Source organism: Trachurus trachurus, assembly GCF_905171665.1.
Source record: "Trachurus trachurus genome assembly, chromosome: 24".
Lineage (NCBI taxonomy): Eukaryota > Metazoa > Chordata > Actinopteri > Carangiformes > Carangidae > Trachurus > Trachurus trachurus.
In genome coordinates this window covers 8478911-8504436 of record NC_139910.1, presented here as the reverse complement: position 1 = coordinate 8504436, position 25526 = coordinate 8478911, and the positions used below count along the sequence as shown (strand labels likewise).

At 42.2% G+C, this 25526-nt stretch overlaps 2 protein-coding genes across 3 annotated transcripts; both read left to right on the top strand.

The window, feature by feature from the left end:
• Positions 1 to 1922: 1922 nt before the first annotated feature.
• On the top strand, positions 1923 to 7533 carry nup43 (nucleoporin 43). Its single transcript, XM_084000514.1, has 8 exons — positions 1923 to 2143; positions 3031 to 3153; positions 3914 to 3991; positions 4109 to 4271; positions 4371 to 4506; positions 4609 to 4760; positions 4892 to 5008; positions 7167 to 7533. Exons 1-8 carry the CDS (start codon positions 2024 to 2026, stop codon positions 7394 to 7396), a joined length of 1119 nt encoding a protein of 372 aa, XP_083856640.1. The 5' UTR covers positions 1923 to 2023; the 3' UTR covers positions 7397 to 7533.
• A 1211-nt stretch (positions 7534 to 8744) lies between these two features.
• Positions 8745 to 20752, top strand: lats1 (large tumor suppressor kinase 1). 2 transcript variants are annotated; one of them, XM_084001031.1, is made up of 8 exons: positions 8745 to 8964; positions 10770 to 11245; positions 12507 to 12615; positions 14355 to 15907; positions 16910 to 17492; positions 18478 to 18660; positions 19646 to 19752; positions 19847 to 20752. In XM_084001031.1, the coding sequence occupies exons 2-8, from the start codon at positions 10892 to 10894 to the stop codon at positions 20414 to 20416; spliced, it is 3459 nt and encodes a 1152-aa protein (XP_083857157.1). In that variant the 5' UTR covers positions 8745 to 8964; positions 10770 to 10891; the 3' UTR covers positions 20417 to 20752. The 2 variants fall into 2 exon arrangements, with proteins under 2 accessions (XP_083857157.1, XP_083857156.1); XM_084001030.1 differs by having other exon boundaries at positions 8771 to 8964; positions 10767 to 11245.
• The last annotated feature ends 4774 nt before the right edge of the window (positions 20753 to 25526 follow it).

The following is a 25526-nucleotide window of genomic DNA, read 5'->3' as shown; positions in this document are numbered from 1 at the left end:
AGCCACATTCCTCACCCAGTCAGTGAGATTTGCCGCAGTAGACAAGGCAGCGACCGCTCGGTGGCGCCACACACCACCGGAATTTTTTTATTTTATTTTTTTAACAACTCACAAAATTCACTTGTTTTTAAAGGAATGTAGCTTTTAATGACACATCTAAAAAATAAAAAAAATAAAAAATAAAAAAATCGTAAACTTTTTTTTTATTCAATCTTTATTGAAATTCATCATCAATGACAAACAAATAACATTTTTTTTGTCATTTAAGTTTTTATTCAATATTTTATGCCAACATCATACAAAAGACATCGGACTTCAACACAAACATCACCATAGTAAACAAAACAGAAAACCACACAAATCACAGCCCATAAACAGCGCAGCACATCTCCCAGCACTAAACACCATGGTCACCGAAAAAAATATATATACAGTATACAGTATGATAATATACCCATATACAAGTGGTCAACCCCTCATAGGATTCAGGTAGGCTACCTATTCCCCTCTTATATGATTCAGAAAATGACCCCAGACCTGGTAAAATTTCCCTTTGTTATCATTTAACCTTGCTATCATCAATTCATAGGAGGCATTATCCGTCATCATCTTAACCCAGTCAGTAAATTCCATACATCCATGGTAAATTCTGGTCGAGTCTGACTCTTCCAGTGGCGAAGAATGATCCTAGCTGCTGTAATGAAGCCTGTTACTGCTAAACCAAATGACAAACACAAATAGCATTGAACATGGGGTATACATTCGATTCAATAAGAGGATTTAAAGGCTTTGTGGAAGAATTAAATAAATAAAAATGATAAATAAAAAAATCACAATGCACAAAAAACATACATAAGCATCCAGAGCATGGGGTACAAAACACATACTTCACAGAGAGGTTTTGTAGAGAGTCACACAGTCCGCATGGCTTTCTTGTTCGTCAGTCCTGTTAGTGTTACAATGAGGATGTTACAAGTACATCCTCATTTCATTTTTAAATTGGTGGATATTGGGCTTCCTATCAGTCCATTTGCATTTATGAATATAGAATCTACCATATAATGTAATAAGGTTTAACAAAAATACTTGACTTTGGTCCAAAAAAAAAAAATCGTAAACTTCATCTCACTATCAACTCCTGCACCAGATCATAACATCACATGACAGTTGTCATGTTGTCCAACCGTTATATTGGCTTTTATTTCATCAGAATAGCTTTTATTGCCAAGTAGTCATTAACACCTGCAGGGACTTTGACTTGGTGCAGAGTGCAAAACATTAGAGAGAGGGATTGTTATGTCAGAACAAAACAAAAAACAATTATATAAATAGAGAAGGACCCATAGTAGAAAAAACATGTGCACATTATCATACATGTATAGCTTATGTATATCTTCATCTTAATTATATTCTTTTTATATACATCCAAAATTGTATATGCGTATTATTTTGCACTTGAATATTTTTAATGTATTCCTTTTTTATTTTATTTTAACTGACCTTTACTGCTCTTGGCAATAAAAACATTTCTGATTCTGATTTCTGATGTACAGGAATGTGCAATGTTGACATAGGACTGCAGGGGAATTGAACTGATGATGTCTGTGATGGCGTACAAGTCTTCTTATGTCACATTTCCAGGTTGGAAAGAATAAAGAAATGAATAATTTCTCATAACACGAATAATAAAATGAATTGATCCTGATGCATATCGATTGTTTTGTTGTATTAAAGATTGTGTGGAACTTTAAAATCGATTAAGAAAATCGTATAAAGAGTTAGTGTGGTGTTATGTAGGTTAACAATACTATATTATCAGTCCCTGTCCATTAAATGGGACGTTTTCACCAAAACACCCTGAAAAGGATGTTCGCCTTTTTGTGTGTGTGTTTGACCCCACTGCGCCACCGTAGTTACGTTCCCAGCAGCAGGCGCGTACAGTTCGGTTTTGCTCATGAATGCTAAGCTAGTACCGGCTATCGTGTGTTTGAATCCTCAAGTGTGATAAACGTTTTCTGTCTCAATGGAAAGTATAAATGCTAAATACGTGTCGCAGAAAATCAGCAAAACCAGATGGAAACCGGTGTCGTATTCGTCTCTGCAGCAACCAGAAGTCTTTGCGACTGGCTCGTGGGACAACGAGGTTGGCAAGTTGTCACTTTACATTTATGATAAAGGGACTTCACCACAGACATATATACAATATATATGTGTATGGATTTCACGGCCAGATTTGACCAAAATACCAATATTTTTAATATAATTTCAGGATTATTGATGTTGTAATTATAAAATCACGACGTCAGACATGTTGTGAATCATTAAGTGTAACTTTCTGCATTGCACACAGATTACATTTGCTCCAACGTTTATTAACACCTGTTATTTACCAGTACAATGATTGGCATGGCTGTGGCTGGTAAATGTCTTGAAAGAAAGTGACAACTGGAGGAAGCTGCACAACTCATAACTGAGTTGTGTGATGATACTATTAGTTTCTTGATTGCACATCACACAATGTGCAACTGTGAAAACAAATATCTGGTGGTTAGAGTTGTTTTTCTTTATTTTCCCCCTCTTTATATGTGATGTTAAACTTTATTACGGACTGGGGTCCATATACAAGACACATCAGACAACAAAATGCATATTAGCCTATAAAAGATGAATAATATTCTTAGGACATCACTATAAGCAACCTGGAGTGTCCGCATGCTTGTTTCCTGTTGTTTTAAGTTTGATGCAAACCTATTATGTATATATAGGTGTAGGTGTTAGTGTGAACGTGAATGTATACTGATTTATATTCCCATCTTTTATTATGAATTGATGGCATGTTCATTTGTAAAAACATGATCACATTAAGTGTCTTTATCTTTATTTTTAAATCAATGCACTGCAGTAAAATAAAGTACAATATTTACCTCAGAAATGTAGTTAGAGTAGAAGAATAAAGTATGTCTGAACACCAAACACCACCACTGATGATGATGAGGATGATGATTTTGGGTTAATGTGTGTCTGTTGCAGGACAACAAGATTTCCTTCTGGTCTATTGGGAATCATGGAAGTCCAGGCATGGAGGATGGATTTGAAGGAGATCCACAGTTATTATGTGAATACAAGCATGATGGAGATGTACTAGACCTTCAGGTAAGTCTCCTAATGTAATGTAAATAACATAGTGTAAATGTAACCCCATGTGGCGAAGATAAAAAAAAAAAAAACATATTAAGAGTTATTTCTTCAAATTCTCTTTTATTTTCACTCAAATTCACAGACACTTCTAATAATAACCTTCAATGGCAGATGTATTTACACACCCCACACCCACCGTTACCATACGTACAGTATATGCAGAAAAGAAACAAAATAGAAGCATACAGGAAAGAAAACAGAACAAATCATAGCAAAACAAAACAAAAACATGAAAATAAATCAAAAACAGAAATGTAATTATCAATTTGTGAACAGCGAAAGGTGATATGAATTCATAAATGCATTTGCATTTGAGTGTATAGAGGATGCCAAATGTCAGTGGAGCAAATGACCCTGTTTGTGTTTTTCTAGTGTTGTTCTTTCTAATGGAATAAACTGAGCTATATATACTGTATATATGTAGATTCATTTTTCCATAAATACAATTAATGCATTTCTTAGCGAAGAATGTAATGGTGATCAACAGTCTGCATTTCTTTGGATCTAAGTGACAGTTCGTAATATCATTTAATAAATAAACACGTGGGGATAATTCTAATTTTATTAAGAGTTATTTCTGCTCTTTATTGTAACTCGATTATGATAAATTATAATTCATTAAACCTGGTCTTTTAGAGAAAGAAAACAACATTATGAAAAGATACAAAACAGAAACAGGGGTTTTTCTCTTTCTTTTTTTTTCCACATTTCACAGTTTCTGGACCAAGACAGAATCGTAACAGCGTCCTCAACTGGAGCAGTCACCATCTTCCGCCACCACCAAAACAGTCAGGTACGTTACTCTCTCTATACTCAATAAGCTCCGAGCTTTGGACCGACTGCCTCGCTGCATTGTGGAGCATATTAATCATCTAATTCCCTCTGTCTTCTCTCTCTCTCTTGCCAATAGACAATATCAGTTTCTCAGCACTGGGCAAGAGCGCACCGTTACCCCTGTGACAACGCCCCCTGCACCAGTGTTGTGTGCAGCAGCCCTGAGATCGTCACGGTGGGTGAAGACGGCAGGATCATCGTCTTCAGAGCCGACCAGGAAGGAGTGATTCGAGTCATAGGTGAGATGTCGTTGCAACTGCACAGAAGAATTACACATTTAATTGAATGACTAACTACAGTAATGTGACTAACTCGTTAAACTGGTCTCCCCTCTCCAGAGAACGCGGACAGCAGCACGATTCATGCCGTGACTTACCTGAGGACAACAGAGATTTTGACGGTGAACTCTATCGGCCAACTCAAACTGTGGGATTTCAGGCAACAGAGCAACTCGCCATCCCAGATCCTCTCCCTGTAAGATCTCAATCAGTTACAGGAGGAAATAAACATTATATTTGTCTGTTCTATGCTTTCCTTTCTTTCTAATATATTGGTGTGATTTGTTTTCTATCTCAGGTCAGGGGATAGAGTCCCTCTGCACTGTGTGGACAGACATCCCAACCAGCAGCACATTGTGGCCACGGGCGGCCAGGACGGCATGCTCTGTGTCTGGGATGTGAGACAAGGCAGCGCTCCCTTCTCCCTCATGGAGGCGCACTCTGCTGAAAGTAAGGTTTTACTGTGGGCAGATGATGTAATTCACCAGATATAAACCTACAAGTTAATTCTGTGGTGGTTTTAAACAGAAAAGGATGATTTGCTGTAACTTTTTCTTTGTTTTTTTTGTTTCTTTGCCTAGTGTGGGAAGTCCGCTTCCACCCGACCAACCCAGACCATCTGTTCACATGCTCAGAGGACGGCTCACTGCTGCACTGGGAGACAACGTCACAGTCAGAAGTGCCTTCCTTCCTACAAGGCAAGTCACAGTATTACATGTATTTTATCGTTCTACATTTAAAGGGATAGTTCAACATTTTGGCAAATTTGCCCAATTCCACAATCCCTATAGGTTTTGGAACAGGTTTGTTACCTTTAATTGTCGGTGCAAGCTATTTTTAGAACAGCGGAGCAGAGCCGCGAGCTGCTCAGAGCTACGCTACGGAGGCTAATGGGATTTCTTGGTTTCCCTCATCAAACTCATTAAATTAAATACACAATCCAGCAACTCCAAAACACTCTGGTGGACAAGTTGTGACCTGCACATTCACCACGCTATGAGATAATAACAGAACGTTACCAGACAGAGTTGTTTTAGAGGCAAATACAGAGACTGCTTGCTGAAAAACTGTCCCTGAAGGCAACGCACATCAGCAGTTTTGCATGAATTTACCTCTAAAACAATTCTGTCTCGTAACGTTCTTGTTGGATTGGATTGTGTATTTGATTAGTGTAATTATTGTAAGAATAAGTACATTTACACTAATAATGTTGTACAGAAGTGCAACTTCAAGGTTCTTTTACGTGACTATTTCCATTTTAATTTTTGTCAGCTGTGACTAATGTTTTGTTATCACTGTGCGTCATATGATTGAGCTGACAACTCAGAAACTGTTGCCTGCCTCTATCTTAATCATAAGATGTTTTTAGTTTTCGTGTATTAGTCACACAGTCCCAGTGATTATCTTTTGGTTGTCAGAGCAACCACAAAACACTGCTGTATCAGTTACTGTCAGATAGTCTGATACAGTTGTGCAAGAGCTAAAAAGGTGGCATATGAACACGCTAAGGAAGTAAGAAGCAACATAACACTAGTAAACTTGGACTATTGCACATAGGCTACTGCACTTTACTGCAATTATTGTTGTGTGATGTTTTTATTCCTCTTGTTTTATTCTGTTTTTTCTCTTTTATCCTGTTGCTATTTGTTGCTGCTGCTGCACAAATGTAAATTTCCCCACTGTGGGACAAATAAAGGAATCTTAACTTAAAGCAGAAGTGAGTGATCCGGTCGTTTTCGCTAATGCTGCGTTCCAGGCAGGCTTTTGAAATCGTAAATTACAGCTTCAAGTCACAACTTACGACTTTGTAGCGTTCCAGGCAACCCACTCGTGTTTTTCCGACCTGTTTTACCGGTGAAAGTCACTATAACGGCCACTCGTAACTTCCGACCGGTGAACTCGTACCAGATCGAACTGGTACGACTTCACGGTCGGAAAAATACGAGTTTCCTTGAACGCACCATAACAGTCCTCGTCGCTACGTCACCACATTCACGGCGTTCCTTGGCTGCACACACAGCCCTGCATGCCGTTCTCTCTCCTCATTGGATAAAAACTGTAGGATACGATAAATGTTTTCTCTTCGGCTCAGAGCAGAGCAGAGGGACTGAGAGACCCGTGTTTCAGTCCAAACACTCTATGTAAGTGATTGCTGTCGGAAGATATAACTATTTAAGACTTATATTAAAGCAGATATCAGTGGAATGTTTTTGTTAATATAAGTCCTAAATAGTCCTATTTTCCGTCAGCAATCACTTACATGAAGTATTTCAGCCTAAACACGAGTCTCTCCGTCACTCTGCTCTGCTGTAACCCGAGGAGAAAATTTTCCTTGTGGGATACAAGTGTTATCCAATGAGGAGAGAGAACGGCATGAAGGGCTGTGTGTGCAGCCAAGGGATGCGCGTGAATGTGGTGACGTAGCACGAGGACCAATTGATGCCTGACAAGGGCGGGGGCTGCTAACTCATGGTGCGTTCAAAGAAACTCGTACTTTGTGTTTTTCCTTCCTGTGAAGTCATACCAGTTCGATCTGGTACGAGTTCACGGGTCGGAAGTTACGAGTGGCCGTTATAGGGAACTTTCACAGACAACAGGATGGTAAAAACACGAGCTACGGGTTACCTGGAACGCTACCAAGTCGTAGTTGTGACTTGAAGCTGTAACTTACGGTTTCAAAAGCCTGCCTTGAACGCAGCATTAGCCGAAACGGCCGTGAAGCTGATATCTGCTTTAAATTTAACTTGGCTTAAGCTGTAGGAACCCTGAAGGAAGTAAGAAGCAACATAACACTAGTAAAGTAATAATTGTGATGTCAGTTCATAATGTAATGTGTTTCTGTCTTCATATTCCCAGGTGGCAGGAACACCAGCATGCTCTCCCGCAGTGCGATGGCGCCTGCCGGGGGCAACCAGTCCCTCATCAGCGCCTGGCTGAGCGGAGACACCAGTAAGAGCCGTCTGGAGACGACTCACATGCTGCCCAGCCAGACGCTGTCTGTCAACAGCCTGGACGTACTTGGACAATGTCTCGTCTGTGGGACTGACGGAGAGGCTATTTTTGTCAACAGACAGGTCCCAGTGTAAACAGTGTTTGTTAGCGCACCGCAAAGGACAATTTGTTCATTTTCAGTCAATATCTGTTACGACAGAGGTTTTATTGTCTGCTTTGATCACACAGAGAAACCGCAAATGCTGAGTTTAAATGTGTGACATCTTGTGACATTTTGGGCCTGCGTATTTTTTTTTCTATGTTTATAGTTTCATACACATTTGCAGTTACATTGATGGATCATCGTGTTTCAAGGTTATCATTCCAAGCAGTTTATCTGCACTCAACAGTATCTTTTCTATGGATGTCATTTAAAACAGTTTTGAAATAAATAAATAAATGAAAAACCCTTATTAAAAAAATGCCAAATGAGTTAATTGACTGTTTCGTTAATACTGGAATTAACAGTACTATCAGCATTGTAACAATTTTTATTGAATTGTGTAGTTTAAATTACTTCTGCTGCTGTATATTAAGTATAAAATCTACTACCATGTTGGACAGATGGTGTTAAATGCTGCAGGTGAATAGATGGTTCAGGGGAAAAGTGGAGGCTGAAGCCGTTGCATCTTGGGAACATGTGAAGTTAACATACAAAAGCACAACAAAACAAAGCAAATGTTTATTTATTTAGTTGAGTGTGTCTCACATTATTGTGATTTTAAATCTTATCTTTATGTAATCAACATTTTTATTTTCATTATTTAAAGGGACAACGAGGAGTTTCTATTCGGTTATAAAAAAGTCTCACGTTAATGTGGATGAATCTCCGCTACCCACACTTGTTAATGGGCCCATTTTCGATAAATATATCGTTCTGTCTCTATCGTTATTTTGTTATTATTAGTGGTGGCGGAGATGCTGGTCGAGCCGACCAGCGTTTTTTACTTTCGGTTTCGCAACGAGTCATGAGAATAACGCAGCTGAATCGCCGTTTATGGTCGGAACTACGACGGTATGTGATCGTCTTTGAACCTCTGACTTTAATTATTGATGAATGAAAACATGAGTCCGTCTTGCGCCGGTCAAAAGAATTTTACGGTGCGTGCGGAGGCTCATAAATGTAGTGTGAAAACGCTTCGCTTTTCCAAAACTCCTCGTTGTCCCTTTAAACAATAGCATTAATAACAGTAACCCCCTCTCCAAGAAACAAACCCCAACCACCATCCATGCTGATCCCTCTGCTCTTTCATGTAGCCTACAGCTATTACAGCTACACTAACTGCATCAATGAAGACTGTATTTTTTTTTTTTTTTTTTTGTAGGAATATTTAGTTTTTATCGTTTCTTTTATATACAGTCTATGTTTCTTCTTATGTAGTTTTTTTTTGTTTTTGCAAACTATCCGTATTTTATTCTGAAATCTCCAGTAACCGGAAGTCTGTCGCGTTGGTTTTTGAGTGTAACTTTGAAGGTGATTTACTTGTCATTCAGACATCCCAGGAATTCAACACACACGAACCAGCTCGACGACACAACAAGGACATTTTTTAAAAGTCAAAATCCGCCGAGAAAGGGGTCGATTAAAAGGTCGTTTGTCGTCAAAAACAGGGACGAAAGAAGAGTCGAGCAGCCTGGGAGGCGGCGGCTTCAACGGACACTGGTCAGTTGTTGTCAGTCAAACACGGCTAACGGCAGCTAGCGATGCTAATTCCCAACCTGTTGTTTGTATTGAATTGAATTAGCCCTTAGCACAGCAGCAGCAAATGGATGCCTTTAACACACACACAGACACACACACAGGGCCGCGGGGGCACTGCTGCTGCGCCGTTTTGGGGTTTTGTTTTTTGCAAAGTTTGAGTCTTCTCAGAACTGGACTTTGTGACTCATTATTGGGTCGATAAAATCTGTGGATATTTATGTATTTATTTGACCAAACGTCTTTTTAACGGTCAGCGTTAGCATTAGCTGGATTAGCTTTGAAGTAGCTCTCTCTCTGTGTGTTAGCTGACGATGCTAACGACGCTAACACAAGTGGATGGACGGGGTCTCGTTTTGTGAAGGTGTAATAATAATAATGTTAATTTATTTTTAGTGGCAGGGCTCTAGACTAACTTTTTTTATTTGCCAGGAGCACAGTGGGCACTTGACTTAAAATTTCAGGAGCGCAAACAGAAAATTAAAGTAAAATTGACTTGCAAAGCAAATATTCTCATTTCTTTTTCATTCATGATCCTCACACACATTGGCCCTGACACCTGTACTGACAGATTACAGATTCTTTGAGCCTGCCCTTTCCATGTTTCATCAGTTTTTTAGCAACAACAAACAAACAAACAGTAAATTTATTTGTTGCACATGCACAAGTAGATGAAAAATGTATTTGGCCTGATTTTAGGGGCAGTCTGTAGCCCTGTAGTGGCAGGTTTTTATATCTTTAAATCAAAGTAAGTTATTTAAATAAGTCGACACACTGAACCAGTTAATGTTCCTGTTATCAGGGCACCAGATTCCCTCTAAATGGAGGCATTTTGCACCCAAAATTTCAGTCAATGCAGGTAAATGTTTCATCTACTTGGACATGTCCAGTAAATTTGCTGTATTTTTCTTTAACCATTGATGAAACGTGAAAGAGGCGACTCAAATGATCAGGCATCTGTCATTGCAGGTGGCAGACCAGTGTGTGTGAGGATCATGAATGAAAAGGATGGAAGGAAATGTCAATATTTGCTTTGCAAGTTGATTTATTGCGTGATGGGGGATTCAAACCGGAGCCGACTGCAGCGAGGACTACGGCCTCTGCATATGGGGCTCCAGTAGCACACATACATATATAATAGCTATAATCATTGGTTGAGAATATGTTTTTCCAGGGTCCTCCTCTCTGCCACTGTTACCAATGAGTTCAGCTCAGTTTTTGTTAGTTATTAGTTTATGACTATATTAGGAAAGGACACTACTGGGAGTCTTGATATATCAGATACGGTAGGCCTTCAGTCTGGACTTGAAATTAATCAGATGAGGATATTTTTGCTATATGAAGATGAGAATTCATCAAAAGGGAGGATGAAGTTTATCAGTGGGTCTTCATCGAAAGATTTTTTTGAATATGTTTATAAGTAAATATGCAAGATAGAAGTGTATTTATGTCATAAATCGACAATATGTTCTTACTTCAGTTGTTTGTTTTGCATTGGTTTGTTTTGATAGTACTGAATAAGCCATTGCATGGCTACATCTCCTAATTACAATATTTATGTATCACTCTCTATGGTAACCTCTACATGTGACAAATCGTTAGTAATTATCTCCAAACGTAATCTTCATACATGTGTTGCCTGTCTGTCAGTCAGTATCGGCCAATTAAAACTCCCTCCAACATATTTGTCCAACCTGTTAGGTAACATGACATGTGCTCTGCATGCCTTCTGCTCATCACAGTTTTATTGTGAAACATTTTTTCAGCAGCATGCAGATGTGAAGTCAGACTCGGTCTACCCCTCTGCTGCTGCCGCTGCTGCTGCAACTCCCCCGGCCGGACCGAGTGACATCCTCTTCATCCCTTCCATCGTCTTCATACATGCTTTTACATGAAGAGAGGGGAGAAACCCGAGGGATACAGACAGATGCGGCCCAAAACGTTCCCCGCCAGCAACTACAGCGGCAACAGCCAGCAAATGCTGCAGGAAATAAGGAACAGCCTGCGCAACATGTCCAAACCCTCCGACCCGTCGAAAGTGGACTTAGGCGGAGCGGGGAAAATGCTCCCTGAGGACCCGAGGCAGCAAGGACGCAGCAGCAACCCCAAACACCCGTACCACAAGGCCCTGCAGGAGATCCGAAAGTCCCTGATGCCTTTCGCCAACGAGCCCAACACGTCGTCTTCAGGCCCGGAGGTGAACAAACACATGTCGCTGGAGCCCCCGTTCGCCGGGTTCGAGGAGGTGAGACGAGTCGGTGTGTTTTGTTTGTTCCACAAGAACAGGTTGTTGTGAAGGATTGTGGAGGGATGTCATTTTATACATAACTCTGCAACGAAATAATCCCTTCGGCTCACTTTGTCTAGAGCCGAATAATGTGAAAAATGACAAGCATGAAAAGTGGAATGACGAGCTCGTACAGTTGTGAATACAAGGTTGTTGTTGTTTTTTTCAATTGGCAGTCGCAACTTGTTTTGAGCCGGGTGTGGAAAGATCTGTATGATCAGTTGTAACAGATTAATAGTTACAAGGAAAAACAATATGTCTTAAAGACTATTGTAGTGATCTGTTGTGTTGTGAGTTGATAAAAAAGCGATTTATTAATAGCTTATTATTGGTTCCAGCTGCTCTTGTGTGAGGCTTTTCTGTCTTTTCTCTTTAAAGGGATAGTTCAACATTTTGGCAAATTGGCCCATTGCCATAATCCCTATAGTTTTAGGAGTAGGTTTGTTACCTTTAATTGTCAGTGCAAGCTATTTTTAGAACGGCGGAGCAGAGCCGCGAGCTGCTCAGAGCTACACTACGGAGGCTAATGGGATTTCTTGGTTTCCCTCATCAAACTCATCAAATACACAATCCAACGACTAGTTGTTTTCGAAGCAAATGCAGAGACTGTTTTGCATGAATTTACCTGGAAAACAACTTGCTGCAGGTCACAACTTGTCCACCAGAGCATTTGAGTTGTTGGATTGTGTATTTGATGAGTTTGATGAGGGAAACCAAGAAATCCCATGAGCCTCCATAGCGTAGCTCTGAGCAACTCACGCCTCTGCTCCGCCGTTCTAAAAATAGCTTGCACCGACATTTAAAGGTAATGAACCTAGTCCTAAAACTATAGGGATTATGGCAATGGGCCAATTTGCCAAAATGTTGAACTATCCCTTTAAAGAGAAAAGACAGAAAAGCCTTGCACAAGAGCAGCTGGAACCAAGCAGCTATTATTAAATTGCTTTTTATCAACTCACAACACAACAGATCACTACAATAGTCTTTAAGACATATTGTTTTTCCTTGTAACTAAAAATAGCTTGCACCGACAATTAAAGGTAACAAACCTACTGCTATGACTGCAGGGATTATGGCAATGGGCCAGTTTGCCAAAATGTTCAACTAACCCTTTAATGCGTTAATAGACTGTATAATGTCAATGAATAGTTGCAGCCATTGTTCATGCGCATAACCTTCGAAGCAAACTAAAAATATGTGAACTTTTCTTTCTCGACAGCAAAGCAACAGTAGGATCGACTACAGCGGTAAGTTGACCTACCAGGACTCGATGAGGGAACAGATGGCTGCTGTCTCCAACCCCAACACCACAGGCCTGAAAGCCCCAGGTACGTTCAGACAGTCCGCTGGGATTAACTGCTGCTTCGCCTCCTCCTTTATCTCCCATCCAGGCGTGTCCTTGATATTGTTTACAGGATTTGGGCCATTTGCTTTAAGAAAAATGACAATGCAAGCTAAGAAAGAGAGGATGACTCACTACATCGCTGCATGAAGGAAGCTGTGTGGAAGTTAGGTTTCAGATTTTCATACATAAAAGGCCAAATCATGGAGGATTTAAATAGTTATCGCTCATTATCAAATATCGTTCCTGTCAAAAAATCTAATTGTTGCTTCTCTTCTAAAGAATAAACCCCCCCAAAAAAGAAAACTGTGTTTTTTGGAAACGGGTCCCTAGGGGTGTAACGATACACAAAAATCACGGTTCAATACGTACCTCGGTTTTGAGGTCTCGGTTTGGTTCATTTTCGGTACAGTACGGGAACAAAATGCAAACCATAAATTTGCTTGTTGTGTATTAGGATTTTTTCTAAACCAAATTTACATGTTTTAGTCAAATGTAATTATTATCAAAATCTTCTCTTCTACAGAATAAAAAAAAAAAAAAGAAAACTGTATTTTTTGGCCCGCACACTCACCACAGACCTGGAATATGTATGACAGCGTTTTGAGTTGTCTTCAGTGTGTGTATGCACTGCAGATATTTCTTGAAAGGAATACGTGTTTACAGAGATTTTTTTTTCAAAACGAATAAGAAAAAGATTGTTTTGGGTGAAGCTCTGTTTTAACACGGCCTCAGTCTCGTTCTTAAAGCAGAAGTAGGCGATCCGGTGGTTTTGGCTAACTTCTTGTCAGCTGATGGAGTTAGCAGTGCCCGCCCTCGTCCCTACATCACCACATTCACGCGCATCCCTTGGCTGCACACACAGAGAGGACCGCCCCTTTATGCCGTTCTCTCTCCTCATTGGATAAAGGTTGTAGGATACAAGGAAAGTTTTCTCCTCGGCTTACAGCAGAGCAGAGTGACTGACAGACCCGTGTTTCAGACCAAACACTCTATAGAAGTGATTGCTGTCGGAAGATATAACTATTTAATACCCCTTTCCCACTGGCCAAAAAAACAGTTTAAACCCGCTAACAATCGGCTTTTGGTGGCAGTGGGAAAGGCGCACCGAGCCGCGTCGACGCGGGTCAAACGACTCGGCAAGCGACGCGGGTTAAAATCGCCTTTAATCGGCTCGGCTCCAAACGGCTTGCAGTGGGAACGCCAGACCCGCGTCAACCCGCTAATTTACGTGATGACACTGAACGTTACGTGACGCTACGTCATCGCGCCGGTCGCGTCTCATATCACGTACCAAAACAAAGCTCTGCTCCGCTCTGCTCTCATCCGAGACTGGGATCAAAATATCAGAGAACACTGACCAAAAACGATAGAAAAAAAGAAAAGAAAAGAAGCGACAGTCTGTTTAACTGACGTGTTGTGCCGCGGACGTCCGTCATCCGGCCGCGGCGGGCGGCTGTGGCATGACTGTGTGTGTCTCTTGCACCGCGGATGAGAGCGGGGCGACTGGTTTATGCTCTGTCTGATCCCTCAGCGGGGGGGCAGACTCGGCTCATTTTGGTCAATGGGAAAGGGGCCAAATGCCGATTGTTAGCGGGTCGACCCGCGTTTAAAAAACCCGCGTCGACCCGCTAATTTTAGTGGGAAAACGGCTTAAGACTTATATTAACACAAATATTCCGCTTACTTCTGCTTTAACCTCGTCTCCGTCCCGTGTGTCTGCAGGTTCTTCACACATGCAGCAGTCGGTGCTGCGGCGGCCGAGCTGGAAAGGCTCCAAGGAGTCTCTGGCTCCTCGACACGGCCCCATCATGGTCGACGGGATAATCTACCGCTCCGACAGCCCCGGGCCGCCTCCCGCCTTCCCACAGGGTCACCCCGGCAACAACCAGAGAGTCAACCCTCCTCTGCCGCCTCAGGTGCGCAGCGTGACGCCTCCGCCGAACCGCGGAGGAGGCGGCGGCGGCGGCGGTATGCCTCCTACAGCATCCTGGGACAGCAACCCATCCACCAAGCGTTACTCCGGCAACATGGATTACCTCGTGCCTCGCATCTCTCCGGTGCCGCAGGGGGCGTGGCCGGACGCGTACCCGGCCGCCGCGGCAGCGTCTCAGAACCAGCGCGGGATCAGCCCGGTCGCCGTGGGCCACCAGCCCATCATCATGCAGAGCTCCGGCGGGAACAAGTTCACCTTCCCCTCCGGCTGGACGCAGAACGGCTCCGCGCAGCAGCCGGACTACATGGCGGGAGGCGGCGGCCGACAGCAGCAGCCGCCGCCGCCGCCGTACCCGGTGAACCAGAGCAGCCGCCACAGCCCCACCGACCAGATGCAGGCGGGCGGAGGCGGACCGGCGTCCTCGCCCTCGTACGTCAACGGCGGCGTCAACATCCCTCAGTCGTTGTTGGTGCCGAACAGGAACAGTCACAACCTCGACATGTGCAACCTCGGCCCGCCTCAGTCCTGGTCGCAGCCGCCGCCGCCGCCGTCGTCTTCGTCCGGCAGCAACCAGCAGGACTTGTCGCCGTCGTGGCAACACCACAACATCCCGGTCCGCTCCAGCTCCTTCAACAACCACCAGCTGAACGGCGGCAGAGCGACGACGCACGGCGGCGGCTCGCAGCAGCAGCAGCAGCAGCAGCAGCAGCAGCCGTCCGCCACCACCGTCACCGCCATCACGCAGGCGCCCGTCCTGCAGCCGGTCAAGAGCATGCGCGTGCACAAGCCCGAGCTGCACACCGCCGTCGCGCCCACGCACCCTCCGTGGCTGCAGCAGCAACAGGCCGCGCCCCCGCAAGCCGCCGCCGCCGCTGCGCCTTCCTACCCAGAACCCTCGGCGGTGCCCGCTCCTCAGATCCCCGTCGTGGCGGAAGTTCCCAACTACCAGGGTCCGCCGCCGCCGTATCCCAAACATCTCCTCCAGCAGCAGCAGACGACGGCGGGGCCCTCTCCCCCGGCGTACGACCCCGGGGTCAATAAGAGGGACGAGCCCGGCGAGGAGGAGAGCGGTGGCGGTGGCGGTGGTGGCGGCGGCGACAAGACGACAGAAAACCCCAAAAGCACCGCGGCGACAGAGAAGGAGAAAAAACAGATCACGACGTCGCCCGTTCCCGTCCGACGCAACAAGAAGGACGAGGAGCGGCGCGGGGAGTCGGGCCGAGTGGCGCTCTACTCGCCGCAGGCCTTCAAGTTCTTCATGGAGCAACACGTGGAAAACGTCCTGAAGAACCACCAGCAGCGGATCCGCAGGAGGAAACAGCTCGAGTGCGAGATGTCGCGGGTGAGAAATGGAAACAAAAACGCCCCCCAAAAAACACTCGATCTTCTTGACCTTTTTTTCTATTTTCCGACCTTTTTTCCTCCTTTACTGTGTTTATCTGTCTTTATCATGTTGTTCTATTTTTTCTCAGCTGTTCTTTCTCCTCCTTTCTCTCCTCGCTGTCACTAACAGCTGATCTGAAAAGGTAAAGGTTTCTCTGCTGTCCTGTGATACACACACACATCAGTGGTTCAAGTAAGCTCAGGGTTCCTACGCAAGTATATGGAAAGTATGGAGCATTTCCAGGTCTGGAAAAGTATGGAAAATGGAAACTATTGTATGGAAATATATTTTTCTTAATCCTTATCTTGGTTTGGTCTCATCTGAAGTTAATTATTTTGTATGAACTATTGTACCTAACTACAATCTCCTGGAAATTATTTGGTTGCATAATGACATACCCATTCATTTTTTTAAGTAGAAAAAGTATGGAATTTGGAAATTCCAAATGTGTAGGAACCCTGTAAGCTGCTGTCGTTATTGCTGTGAAAGCATGTCGCCACCGTGGCTGAAGGAAACAGCATGTCACTCCATCACCTTCATCTCACTGCTTGTGCATCTTTTGTGTTGGACTGAAATGATAATGAAACTACAAAAAAAACAAACTATTTTTGCATCTTGGTTTATTTGCACTGGTTTTCTACAGTTGATTCTTTGGTAACCCTTTAATTTACAGGCCGTTAATTACATGATAATGTCAAGTAATAACAATTAATTGTATCATAATGTCTAGAAAAAGCCCAGAAATGACGGTCAATCTTTTGCCTTTATGAAAAACATGACATTACTATGAAATTTGACCATTGTTTCTAGGCTATTTCTTGACATTATCACATAATTAACGGCCTGCAAATTAAAAGTTGACAGATTCTTTGAATTCCAGTTTTATCTAACCAGGTATTTTTGATACATTTCCTGTTGATATCCAGGTGTAACTGACTTGTGCCTGTGTCCTGTGCTCAGGTGCGTTTGTCGTGTGAGGCCCAGGAGCAGATGCGGATGATGCTCTGTCAGAAGGAGTCCAACTACATCCGGCTAAAACGAGCCAAGATGGACAAATCCATGTTCAAGCGGATCAAGACGCTCGGCATCGGCGCTTTCGGCGAGGTGTGTCTGGCCAGGAAAGAGGACACGGGGGCGCTGTACGCCATGAAAACGCTCCGCAAGAAGGACGTGCTGCTGAGGAACCAGGTGGCCCACGTGAAGGCGGAGCGGGACATCCTGGCCGAGGCCGACAACGAGTGGGTGGTGCGTCTCTACTACTCGTTCCAGGACAAGGACAACCTGTACTTCGTCATGGAGTACATCCCCGGAGGAGACATGATGAGCCTCCTCATCCGGCTCGGCATCTTCAAGGAGGAGCTGGCCCAGTTCTACATCGCGGAGCTGACCTGCGCCGTGGAGAGCGTCCACAAGATGGGCTTCATCCACCGGGACATCAAGCCCGACAACATCCTCATCGACAGGGACGGACACATCAAGCTGACGGACTTCGGCCTCTGCACCGGCTTCCGCTGGACGCACGACTCCAAGTATTACCAGAGTGGTAGGTCGCACTGCTGACTGTATATTTATCTATCCGTTTATCTATTTATCTATCCATCTATCTATCTATCTGTCTGTCTGTCTGTCTGTCTGTCTGTCTGTCTATCCTTTTATCTATCTATCTATCTATCTATCTATCTATCTATCTATCTATCTATCTATCTATCTATCTATCTATCTATCCTTCTATCTATCTGTCTATCCTTTTATCTATCTATCTATCCTTCTATCTATCTGTCTATTCTTCTATTCATCTATCTATCTATCCTTCTATCTGTCTGTCTGTCTATCCTTTTATCTGTCTGCCTGTCTATCTATCCTTCCATCTATCTTTCTATCCTTTTATCTATGTATCTACTATGTAACTATCTATCCTTTCTATTTATCCTTCTATATTTGGCAGTTCATTTATCATTTTAAATGTACTTTCTGTATATCCACAATACAATGACTACAGATATTGATTACTTTTACATAAATATACAGGTGGTTTTAAGAGTTACATCAGTCATGTTGCTGTTGTCAGCTCTCAGTCTCCTGATAACAGGAGCAGAGGGTACGATGCTGGTGTAGAGTGACATATTATGGTATTAATATTGTCAAACAATAACAGTGTGACAAGGTGTGAAGCCGGTAGTTTACCTACTGTGATGATTCAGTCCAGTAAACTGTGTGTTTGTCATGAAGTTTGCAGCAGGAGACCAACAGTCGTGTAAGTGGTGGCTCAGGAATACATTTCTCTGCCTCTTAACGATCTGTGAGAGAAAAACAACTCTGTGTGTGTGTGTGTGTGTGTGTGTGTGTGTGTGTGTGTGTGTGTGTGTGTGTGTGTGTGTGTGTGTGTGTGTGTGTGTGTGTGTGTGTGTGTGTGTGTGTGTGTGTGTGTGTCTGTGTGTCTGTGTGTCTGTGTGTGTCTGTGTGTGTCTGTGTGTGTCTGTGTGTGACAGAGACTAACGAGCGCTGTCCTTCGTGTCCTCTGTCTCCAGGCGACCACGTGCGGCAGGACAGCATGGACTTCAGTAAGGAGTGGGAAGACCCGGCGAACTGCCGCTGCACCGACCGGCTGAAGCCTCTGGAGCGGAGGAAGGCCCGGCAGCACCAGCGCTGTCTGGCCCACTCGCTGGTCGGGACGCCCAACTACATCGCACCCGAAGTGCTGCTGCGGACAGGTACGGCGGAGGCGTCACCGTAGCAACCGTGTGTTTTTATATTGATCAGAAGTGTTGATGTGTCGAACAAAACCAGAACAAGAAACATTGAACCTGTAAGAACAAATGTAGTAAAAGGAACTGTAGACTCAATCACATTTTATTCATATAGCACCTTTCAAATCAATCAATAGCATTTCAACGTGCTTTACAGACAACATAAGAAGTAAAATCAAAAGGACTTGGAGACTAATGCCGTAAAAGATCAAGAATAAAAACAGAAATAATCAGACTGTATTAAATACAAAGGTTACTGAACCTGAATTTATAAATAATCATTTAATAAATCCCTAATTTTTAAGTCTTTTAAATATTAGAAAATTGACGTAAAAAACTTGGGATGCACTCGTCCAACTTACTTCAACTTTAAATATCCATTATAAGGAGCCCTCTATTAAAACCTGTATCTGTGAACGTGTGGAACAGCTGATGTAAGAACAGAGATTTCTGTGGCAGGTCATAATTTCTTAAGTTAAAGTGGTCAGATGATGAAATGATGAACTCCTTTAGGACTTTGTGTGTTTTTCTAATTTGCTTCAATACAAACCAGCAGACAAAACCTATAGAAATTAACTTTTAAAATACAAAAAGAATCAGAAAAGAAAAGCAGAAACTCTTCACATTGGAGCAAATATTTGGCATTTCTCCTTTTACAATACCAACAAATGACCTATGAGTTTTGTCGATCCCCCGTTTCCTGTCTCTCTCGACTATATTATCAATTGAAGGCAAAAAAGTCCAAAAATATATCAAAACAAAGAAAAAGGTTATCAATTTAGATGCATTTCCTGTCTATTGATGGTGTTTCAATGCAGCTGTGTTGATTTTATGAACCACATTTGACAGAAAGTCGATGTTATTAATTTCCAATATTAAATTGGAAGTCAAAAATAAAACGACTATAACGATGATGGTTTGTTTAAAACTGTGTGTGATTTCTTTCCAGGATACACGCAGCTCTGTGATTGGTGGAGCGTCGGCGTCATCCTGTATGAAATGGTCGTCGGGCAGCCTCCCTTCCTAGCAACCACCCCCCTGGAGACGCAGCTGAAGGTATGTGAGGCAACGAGCCGCTGAAATAGTTCATAGTTCATAGACTTCATAGTTTTCTGACGTCGTCGTCTTGTCTTGTCTCGACGCCCGCCAGGTGATAAACTGGAAGAGCACGCTGCACATTCCCGCGCCGGCCAAGCTCAGCCCCGAGGCGTCGGACCTCATCGTCAAGCTGTGCCGCGGCCCCGAGGACCGGCTGGGGAAGAACGGCGCCGACGAGATCAAAGACCACGCGTTCTTCAAGGCCATCGACTTCTCCAGCGACCTGAGGCAGCAGGCGGCGCCGTACGTGCCCACCATCGCCCACTCCACGGACACGTCCAACTTCGACCCCGTGGACCCCGACAAGCTGTGGAGCAGCGACGGCGACGGCGAGGACAAGCTCAACGACACGCTCAACGGCTGGTTCCGCAACGGCAAGCACCCGGAGCACGCCTTCTACGAGTTCACCTTCCGCCGCTTCTTCGACGACAACGGGCACCCGTACAGCTGCCCCAAGCCCATCGAGTACGAGGAGGGGGAGGGGGAGGACGGGGAGGGGGAGAGGGACAACGAGGACGAGGCGGACTCCGAGGGGCCGCCACCGCCACAGGAGGCCGCCGCCGCCGCTGCTGCAGCTGGGAGCTCGGCAACAACGCAGGGCCGAGACCTGGTCTACGTGTAGCGACGAGCGACTGTACATACAGAGTTTATGAAGGGACGGTGGTTGTGTGAACTAGAGGCTGACATTCGGGAGTCAATTCATTTTTAATCATGTGATCGGGACGTGACGAGGAAAAAATGTAAAACGGGAGTGAACGGGACCGGGAGTCAAAGCGTGACACTCAAAAGAAGCACAAGTCAGGCAGCAGTAGGCTACGTTAAGAACCCAGATTGTGCGCTCAAACCGGTCCAAAAGTTAAAGCAGAAGTAAGTGATCCGGTCGTTTTGGCTGCTGTAACTTCTTGTCAGCCGATGGAGTTAGCAGTCCCCGCCCTCGTCCCTACGTCACCACATTCACGCGCATCCCTTGCCCCTTTATGCCGTTCTCTCTCCTCATTGGATATTAAGGTTGTAGGATACAAGGAAAGTTTTCTCCTCGGCTCACAGCAGAGCAGAGTGACTGACAGACCAGTGTTTCGAACCAAACACTCTATATATGTGATTGCCGTCGGAAGATATAACTATTTAAGACTTATATTAACACAAATATATCACTTACTTCTGCTTTAAGTGTGTGGAGCGATGTAGGTTACACTTCACACCCTCAGTGATGATCACTGTCGTGGCTACGTAGCGGAGTATAACCTGTGTAAATCAACATACCGGTAGGCAATTAAACATTTTCCGCCAGTCAGAGGAGTCATCTCCACCTCGCATTAAACAGGTGATGCACACAAGCAAAAAAGAAAGAAAGAAAAAGAGCTAATTGAAATAACAAAACAAGACGGTAGACTCCCGTGTCAGCCTCTAGTGTGTGCGTGACGGAGGGAGAGGGAGGGGGGAGAGGGAGGGGGCGGGGTCACACTACGGTACGACGTTTAAAACCCGAGACACAAACAAACTGTAGAATAAACGACTCACGACGACGAGGTGAAGGAGTCGTGTGACGCTGCGGGAAAACACTGATCATCAACGTCCTCACTGAGACGAGCGAGGAGATCGATCGATCGTCGATACGAAGCTGCAGAAAGACCGGAAGCATTTAAAGGGATAGTTCAACATTTTGGCAAATTCTCCTCTCACCATAATTCCTATAGTCATAGCAGTAGGTTCGTTACCTTTAATTGTCGGTGCAAGCTATTTTTAGAACGGCGGAGCAGAGCTGTGAGCTGCTCAGAGCTATCTTGGTTTCCCTCATCAAACTCATCAAATACACAATCCAACAACTCCACAACGCTCTGGTGGACAAGTTGTGACCTGCACATTCACCACGCTATGAAATAATCATTTATAATTATTAGGGCTGTCCCGATTATCATATTTTGATATTCGAAGAGAGATTTGAGATTCGAATATTGGCGGACATAAAATCGAACAAAATCGAAGCTTCGACGGCCAAGGGGGTGCGTGATCGTAGCGGAAATAATGGAAGTAATGGCAAACAAACACTACATGGCAATAGGACAATTTGCCAAAATGTTGAACTATGCCTTTAAAACTCACACTAACTCATATGTTCTACTCATATGGGCTTCAACAAATAATCAGTTCCCCTTTTGACTTTGTGTTTTGTCACAAATTATAAAAATAATCACAGTAGTATTCAGTTTTATCTCCATGTGAGTAAAAACACAACAAAAATTCACATTTTTCTTTGACATTAACATAAATACTCATTCACTGATCACAATCAATCAACCTAATCAGGCCTTAATCTGTGGAAAACACTAAATCTTCATGTTTCTGTCCAACAACAGCTGCTAATACTGTAATAATAAGTTATTATTTCTAATTTAACACTAAATAAAGATCAATAATAAGAGAGTTCAGCTCTAATCGATCAGATCGGATCAGACTTGTATTGATCATCAGTGGGTTAAAGTGAACACAGTGTTTTTTTTCCCCAACACAACGCCGCTCCGCTCCTTCGCCGTGTGCGCGAGCGGTTCGCTGGATGTCGAGTGCTGGAAACGGTTCAAAGGAACTGAAAAGAGAGAAATAAAATAATAAAATAAAAATAAAAATGTCGGGGTGCTCTCTCTCTTTGATCCCCTGAAGCCTTAATTTATTTAAGAAAAGCTGTAACTGGTATTTCTAGTGTAGACGCTGTTTTGAGTTTGGGAATTCTTGTTGAATTACATTTATTGGTTAAAAAAACAAAAACAAATCGTCTTTAATTTATATTTTAATGTCTGTTGCAATGGGGGGTTTAGTGTTTATAGTCATTTGCAGGGATAAATTGCTCTAATTATTCATTGCTGTGCCTTTTTGATCTTTTTTTTTTTTTTTCTTGTTACCTTTCACCAAATATAAAGAGGGTTAATAATCAGACTGGCATTTTAAAATGAGAGTAGCAGTAGAGTGATTGAACTACAGTAGTTTTTGTTTTATTTTTCTAATTTATACCTAAAAAATGTATTTATAAATTAAGTTGTACACATGTTGATGTAAATATTTTTTCTCCTCCCTGTCAGCTGATTGTTTTTGCTTTTATTTTGTTTTATTTTCTTAGGGCAGGCCCTCGTCGGTGTCCACTGCTGCTGCCTTTTCTCATCATGTTTTTATTTCTGTCTCTCAAAACACCCAAAATCACTCTCTCACACACAACTCTCAACAGATTTAATGTGTTTTATTATTTTTTCTCTCATCGCTTTTCACTCTCCATCCTCGTCTCTCAACCAAAGCACTAAATAGTTGGGTTTAAATCCACCTTTAGATTAATAAATAACCATCACAGCACCATTAAATTAATGTTAAATGTGACACTACAGCAGTATCAACTTACCGTACACAGCTCCTTTCAAACTAAAAGTTCACATTTCCTGTCTGTGAGAAGCACTACACTACAGCCGCCTCGTGTCACGATGTCGATGATCTGTTTTGTAACCTGCTGTACTTCTTTTTCTGTGTGTGTGTGTTAGGAAAAGATCTCTGAATGTAGTCGTTGTTGTAGTTGTCGTTGTCGAGGACTTCATCATGGTGACCACTGGCGTTCTGCACTGGTTTTGTTGTTTTCATTTCATGTTTTCAAGAGAGAGAATTTTATTTTTGTGTACATTATTTTTTTTGCTCTGGGAGGTTTGGGAACAGGGAAGAGGGTGAAAAATAAAGAATGTAAAGGAAAAAAAACATGTTTTACATCCACACCAGCCGTGTCGTATTGTTATTAGTTATTAGAGCTGCAGCTAAATGTCAATGTCACTGTCAGGTCTCATTTATTTGGTCAAGAAATATATCCATTAGTAAAATCCATATACATTTTCCATTATGTTGCTCCTCTACTTCAAATAAGTTTTTATGTTTTGATTAGTGTAGTTTTACCCATTTATCAATATATTTAGACCCAATAAATCAAAAACATACATAATAATGTATATATCTAGAAACTTGATCCACCACAACATGAAATAAAGAGAGGAGGCAGAAGGTGAAACTGGTTTTTACTTTTATCAGTTATTCATTGAATTTGGGATTTTATTTGAGTTTATTTTTAGATAACTTGTCTATTTTATCTCGATTCAAATCAAGATCTTAATCCGTTTCATCCTGACAGTAAAAACTTAAATAACATTAAACATGAGCTGCAGCACGACATCATTTGGAGCTGAAATGTGTGAAACTTCAAAGTTGACCAAAGAAACAGAACTCAAAATGATTAGAAAATAACTTTTCCCATCATCTGAATCATTGTGTGATACATTTCTAAATTATATATATATATATATATATATATATATATATATATATATATATATATATATATATATATATATATATATATACATATATATATATATATATATATATATATATATATATATATATATATATATATATATATATATATATATATATATATATATATATATATGTAAACTGATGTAATCATACTCAAATAAGACCTGAGATTTATTTCTAAGCATCATTTTATTCTGAGGCTCAGAACCTTAAGTACAGAAAATGTCTCACTCTCCCAAGACACTAAAACTTTTAGTGCAGTTTGTTCAAATCTGAAAATAAAACCCCTGAAGGATGATATAAAACTAGATTTTAATCAGATTCAGAAATCTCTTAATCCACCTATAAACAGCAGCAGCGTTTTATGAGTGAGATGCAGGTCGATGTGAAGAGTTTCAGGCCTCCTGCCACCAGGGGGCGCCACACACACAGTTAGAGCCAATGAACCAGCCCAGTGACCCAGTTCCGCAGGCGACAGTACTAAATACTGTAGATATGTGAAACAATGTGATATCAACAACTAAATATGAGTTTCTGACACTTTACTGTGACTTTTTTTTTTTTTTTACCTTAGTGTAATATTTTTCTTAGTTCACCCGACACCTGGTGCAACACCGTTTTAAAAACTTGAAACCTGAAAAACATGTTTGTCCCATAGACTTTATATAAAACATGTTTGCCAAATCTGACATTCAACTGTTTTTTTCTTTTTTACTTGACACTCACCTGTTCACTTTCACTCAGGAAACATCTGAAAACCACTGATGATTCATAAAAACACATTTTAAAGTAAAATCTGAGTCTGTGATGATGAAAATTACTCATGTTGTGTGGCAGAAATCAGTAATAAACACTGGGACAAGCTGAAAATTACTAAAAAAAAATTCTCAGTTTCAATCACCAGGGTGGAAAATCACAACTATTAATCATAATGATTGTTGTGCCACCTTCTGTTAAATGTAAGACTTTCTCATAGCTACTCCCTCTGCAGCTTCCCCTCTTCATTGACACCTGAGACCTACAGATGCCTCAGGAAAAAAAAGATGCTGCACATTTGAGTTTCTATTTTTCAGACCAAAGATCAAAAACAAAGTGAACTTGGATCTGAAAATTAACAAAAAAAGGTGACACACACACACACACACACACACACACAGAGGTGTGATTGAAAACCTGTGGGAACTATTTGTTTCTCTTTCACTTTATAATAAAACCATGTCTTGACCCCAACCTGGAACAGTTACCCAAGATAATAATGTGTTAAGATTTATACAACTTGTCACCACCAAAGACTTCTGGAGGTTTCTTCCATTTTTCTTCCACCGTTAAATGTTTTTTGAGTTTTCTCTCATTTGAAAACAGGGTCCAAGGTCAGAGGAAGATATATACTATGA

Coding starts and splice junctions, on each gene's coding strand:
- nup43 (XM_084000514.1), top strand. CDS start 2,024: ATGGAAAGTATAAATGCTAAATACGTGTCGCAGAAAATCAGCAAAACC. Junction 3,154..3,913: donor GAGATGTACTAGACCTTCAG/GTAAGTCTCCTA, acceptor CACATTTCACAG/TTTCTGGACCAAGACAGAAT. Junction 5,009..7,166: donor AGTGCCTTCCTTCCTACAAG/GCAAGTCACAGT, acceptor TCATATTCCCAG/GTGGCAGGAACACCAGCATG.
- lats1 (XM_084001031.1), top strand. CDS start 10,892: ATGAAGAGAGGGGAGAAACCCGAGGGATACAGACAGATGCGGCCCAAA. Junction 15,908..16,909: donor TCGAGTGCGAGATGTCGCGG/GTGAGAAATGGA, acceptor TCCTGTGCTCAG/GTGCGTTTGTCGTGTGAGGC. Junction 18,661..19,645: donor CGAAGTGCTGCTGCGGACAG/GTACGGCGGAGG, acceptor ATTTCTTTCCAG/GATACACGCAGCTCTGTGAT.